Source organism: Limulus polyphemus, unplaced genomic scaffold (assembly GCF_000517525.1).
Source record: "Limulus polyphemus unplaced genomic scaffold, Limulus_polyphemus-2.1.2 Scaffold6886, whole genome shotgun sequence".
Classification (NCBI taxonomy): domain Eukaryota; kingdom Metazoa; phylum Arthropoda; class Merostomata; order Xiphosura; family Limulidae; genus Limulus; species Limulus polyphemus.
Genome location: NW_013672496.1, coordinates 42504 through 48207, shown reverse-complemented (window position 1 = coordinate 48207; position 5704 = coordinate 42504). Strand labels below are relative to the sequence as shown.

Below are 5704 nucleotides of genomic sequence, written 5' to 3'. Positions count from 1 at the left end.
TCCGGATTTTTCCAAGAGCACAAAGTCTTTGTGAGTTTTGGTCGGTATAAAGAGATCACCAGGATCTAGTCGGTACAAAGAAATGGATTAGTAGGATCTAGTCTGTATCAAGAGGCGAATTAGTAGAATCTAGTCAGTATAAAGAGGCGGATTATTAGGATCTGCTTACACATCAACCAGGATCTTGTCAGTAAAAGAGGAGGATTAGTAAGATCTAGTCAGTATAAGGAGGCGGATTAGTAGGATCTAGTCAGTATAAAGAGGCAGATTAGTAGGATCTAGTCAGTATAAACTATAAAGGGGCGGATTAGTAGGACCTAGTCAGTATAAAGGGACGGATTAGTAGGATCTAGTCAGTATAAAGTGACGGATTAGTAGGATCTAGTCAGTATAAAGGGACAGATTAGTAGGATCTCCCTACGTATCAACCAGGATCTTGTCAGTAAAAGAGATCAGCAGGATCTAGTCAGTACAAAGAAACGGATTAGTAGGATGTAGTCAGTATAAAGAGACAGATTAGTAAAATGTAGTCAGTATAAAGAGACGGATTAGTAGGATCTAGTCAGTATAAAGGGACGGATTAGTAGGATCTAGTCAGTACAAATAAACGGATTAGTAGGATCTAGTCGGCATAAGGAAACGGATTAGTAGGATCTAGTCAGTATAAAGAGACGGATTAGTAGGATCTAGTCAGTATCAAGAGACGGATTAGTAGGATCTAGTCAGTACAAAGAAACGATTAGTAGGATCTAGTCGGTATCAAGAGACGGATTAGTAGGATCTAGTCAGTACAAAGAAACGGATTAGTGGGATCTAGTTAGTATAAAGGGACGGATTAGTAGGATCTAGTCAGTACGAATAAACGGATTAGTAGGATCTAGTCGGTATAAAGAGACGGATTAGTAAGATCTAGTCGATATAAAGAGACGGATTAGTAGAATCTAGTCAGTATAAAGAGACGGATTAGTAAGATCTACCTACGCATCAACCAGGGTCTAGTAAGTATAAGAAAAGGATCAGTTGTAAGATCTTATCGGTAAGTTCTTACCTTAACAAACTTACCTGTAGGAGCCAACAGTGTTCACACACTGACCATGGACACAAAGATCTTTCCGACACTCGTCGATGTCGTGCGTACATGTGCGTCCAGTAAACCCCTCGGTGCACGTGCAGCGATAAGAATCGTGTAAGGCCTGGCAGGACGCACCGTTCCGACAAGGTTGGGAAGCACAGTGGTCCACTAATTCACAGTGGTTGCCTGGAAAACGATGAACTGTTGAAGTTTTCGTGTCTCATTAGCCAATCATCAGTTTTAGAATGAAAATCTCGTGTCTGATTGGCCAATTATCAGTTTTAGAATGAAAATCTCGTGCTGATTGGCCAATTATCAGTTCTAGAATGAAAATCTCATGCCTGATTGGCCAATTATCAGTTTTAGAATGAAAATCTCATGCCTGATTAGCCAATTATCAGTTTGAGAATGAAAATCTCGTGTCTAATTAGCCAATCATCAGTTTTAGAATGAAAATCTCGTGTCTGATTGGCCAATTATCAGTTTTAGAATGAAAATATCGTGCCTGATTAGCCAATTATCAGTTTGAGAATGAAAATCTCGTGTCTGATTGGCCAGAAAAGATAAGACTGTAGTTTTGTATAATTCGTACGACTTGTGCTGTAACCAAACGTTTGGATGCTTTAAAGGTTATTGTAGAAAACGTTCACCTAAACTGATGAGAATAATAATCTAAGTTTAAAAACCAGTGGTTCGTATCTCATCATAGTAGTCGATACGATACGTATCTAGATACAGAAGTTTTACCACAAAGTTTATTACAAAGTTTGACAGTCTTGTCTGTAATTTATTATCTATATTACTAACATTGTCTTGTTTAAGTACTTCACACTTTACAGTGATTTTTCAAATTCTCATGTTTGATCAACTAAATGGCAGCTGGCAAGAGAAATAAAATAAAAAAGTTAATACCCGTCTATCTATTTTGTTATTGTTAATTTGTTATGTTACTTTGCACGTAATGTTTTTGATAAAATAAATAAAGACAACATGTAGTACTCAGTACTCATCTTTATATACTGAATCATTAATTTTTAGCAAAAAACTTTATTAGAAATTCTGACTAATAGTGTTTACTGAAAAACTTGCCAAATCACATACACCTTTAGTAAGAACCTGAGATGTACGATGTTATATAGCTTGTAATTACTACACGTATAAAGTTACACCAGTTTTACAAATCCAGAAGGATTAGTAGTTCGGTTACGTAAAGAAATATTGTTTATTATAGGCATACACGATCGGTAATCTGCAGCTTGTTCCCATGTGTTATATTCAACACATAAAAAAAAACCAAAACCTAAGGGGGGGGGGGGATCAGCTTTAACCATTATACTGCTGAGAGTGTCGAGATGTTGACAAGATAGGCCGCCAGGTGACGCCTACAGCTGCTGCGTCTATTTCACTTTATAAAATATGCTGTGTGTCAATTAAAAGCCAAACGTATCGTGTTACGAGCTACAAAGCTTCCCCTTCAGATGAGCAAAAACAGCCGCAAATCTCTAACTATGGAAACAGATGGGATCCTCAGTGCTTGTAGCCATGACAACACATGTAACCACACACAACTAACAAATGTAACGAATAAAAATAATTTATGTCGTGCTAACAAAAACCTTTTACTGATATTAAGCGAAAGTTTCATGCATAAAAAGATTACTTTTATTACTCCAGTACCACAGCGTAGTCAGCCAGTCTTAAAATTTATATAAAGAGTAGAATATACAAAAATAATTATAGCTACACACCGTTTATTGGTCCTAAATATGTGTAGTAACACCCCGTTTATTGGTCTTAAATATTTGTAGTAACACCCCGTTTATTGGTCTTAAATATTTGTAGTAACACCCCGTTCATTGGTCTTAGATAAGTGTAGTAACATCCCGTTTATTGTTCTTAGATAACTGTAGTAACATCCCGTTCATTGGTCTTAGATAAAGGTAGTAACATCCCGTTCATTGATCTTAGATAAAGGTAGTAACATCCCGTTCAATGGTCTTAAATAAGGGTAGTAACATCCCGTTCATTGGTCTTAAATAACTGTAGTAAGAGCCAGTTCATTGGTCTTAGATAAGTGTAGTAACACCCGTTCATTGGTCTTAAATAAGTGTAGTAACATCCCGTTCATTGGTCTTAGATAAGGGTAGTAACATCCCGTTCATTGGTCTTAGATAAGGGTAGTAACATCCCGTTCAATGATCTTAAATAAGGGTAGTAACATCCCGTTCATTGGTCTTAAATAACTGTAGTAACAGCCAGTTCACTGGTCTTAAATAACTGTAGTAACACCCGTTCATTGGTCTTAGATAAGGGTAGTAACATCCCGTTCACTGATCTTAAATAAGGGTAGTAACATCCCGTTCACTGATCTTAAATAAGTGTAGTAACACCCCGTTCATTGGTCTTAAATAAATGTAGTAACAGCCAGTTCATTGGTCTTAGATAAGGGTAGTAACATCCCTGAACGGGATGTTACTACCCTTATCTAAGACCAATGAACGGGATGTTACTACACTTATTTAAGACCAATGAACGGGTGTTACTACACTTATCTAAGACCAATGAACCTGATCTTAAATAAGTGTAGTAACACCCCGTTTATTGGTCTTAGATAAGTGTAGTAACCTCCCGTTCATTGGTCTTAGATAACTGTAGTAACACTCCGTTCATTGGTCTAAAATAAATGTAGTAACATCCCGTTCATTGGTCTTAGATAAGAGTAGTTACAACCGTTCATTTGTCTTAGATAAGTGTAGTAACACCTCGTTTATTGGTCTTAAATAAATGTAGTAACATCCCGTTCATTGGCCTTATATAAGAGTAGTGACACCCGTTCATTTGTCTTAGATAAGTGTAGTAACACCCCGTTTATTGGTCTTAAATAAATGTAGTAAAACCCCGTTTATTGGTCTTAAATAAATGTAGTAACATCCCGTTCATTGGTCTTAGATAAGAGTAGTAACACCCGTTCATTGGTCTTAAATAAATGTAGTAACATCCCGTTCATTGGCCTTATATAAGAGTAGTAACACCCGTTCATTGGTCTTAGATAAGTGTAGTAACATCCTGTTTATTGGTCTTAAATACGTGTAGTAACACCACGTTCATTGGTCTTCGTAAGTCATTTTTGTTAAAAGACCAGAAGAAAAAATAAAAACATCATTTACAAATTGTTTTTACTGACGCTTCAACTGCAGACATTAATTCAGGTTTGTTTGCTTGTTATTAAGCGCAAAGCTAGACAATGGGCTATCCGTGCTGCGCCCACAGCAGGTATTGAAACCCAATGTTTTTAGTTTGATAAGCCCTGAGACTTTTTGCTGAGCCACCGAAGCGAGGAACATTAATTCAGAAGTGGTGAGAAGTCATTAAAGGTTTGGTTTGAATTTCGCGCAAGGCTACACGAGGGCTATCTGCGCTAGCATTCCCTAATTTATTGTTGAAAGACTAGAGTGAAGGCAGCTAGTCATAACGACCCACCGCCAACTCTTGGGCTACTCTTTTACCAATGAATAGTGGGATTGACTGCACCATTATAACACCCCCACGGCTGAAAGGACGAGCATGTTTGGTGGGATGGGGATTCGAACCCGCGATCGGCAGATTGCGAGTCGACCGTCCTAACCATCTGATAGGACCAATGATAGACCGCATTTAGCAACTGTATAGATAATTCATCAACACAAGAAACAATGATAGGACGCATTATAATAATTCTGGTAAGGTCAGTTTTTAGGCTAGTAAACAGACGCCAACCGTTTGAAGGCCTAAGTTGGACAAATTCAACAACTTTTTGTTATTTTTCAGAATTTGTGTTTACTGGATGGACTTAGGTAAAGTTACCGAAAAACTGATTCAACTTTTGTACAAGCCGTGACGAAAGTCTTTTTTTTTAACTTAATTATCAACAAATTTAACAACTTATACAAACAATACAAATAACGATGAATACAGAAAAATAGCTTTTCAAGAACTACAAATTACATTATAACCCTACCTCTGAATCCTGCTGCGCATGTGCAGGTGTACTTGTCCAGCGTTATGAGGGAGCACGTGCCTCCGTTCTGACAAGGATCACTGTCACAACTATTTGGAAGAGCAATCTCGCAGAGAGAAGCCGAATAACCCACGGGGCAGGTGCACGTGAAGGTCGGGCCACCAGAGGAACTTACACCCACGTAACAACTACCACCGTTCTGGCATCTCGGCCCAGCCCCCGTGTGGCAGGGGTTCATATGTTGACAGTATTCTCCAACAAACATCGGAGTACAGCTAGTATATGAAAATCACAACACATATCCAAGTTACAAGTGTTAAATATAAAAACCCGAACAGCTAAAATACGAAATTTAAAATACATACATTCAAGTTTTTTGTTTCAAAATATAAAAATGAAAAGGAGGAGACACGAAAATCCAGAATTTCAGTGTTTGGTGATAAACGTTAGGACTAGAAAGTTACATAATAATAAAAATTAAACGAAACAGATCTTTAGCTTATACAGTTAAAATTAACAAGTTTGACAACTGACAAAAAAAATACCAATAACGATATAATAATGGAAAGCATAATTTTGATAAAAAAAAAGTTATAAAAAAAACAATCTTTACACTCAGTGGCACAGCGGTATGT

General features: G+C 37.3%; 1 protein-coding gene across 1 annotated transcript in view; it reads right to left on the bottom strand.

Moving 5' to 3' along the window:
* LOC111089643 (neurogenic locus Notch protein-like) overlaps nt 1-5704 on the bottom strand; it is a 31864-nt gene that overhangs the window by 1823 nt on the left and 24337 nt on the right. Inside the window, exons 3-4 of the mRNA XM_022402525.1 lie at nt 5070-5344; nt 1063-1258 (exon numbers count right to left, since the gene is read on the bottom strand). Coding sequence (XP_022258233.1) covers nt 1063-1258; nt 5070-5344 — 471 coding nt within the window. The remainder of the gene's footprint in view (nt 1-1062; nt 1259-5069; nt 5345-5704) is intronic.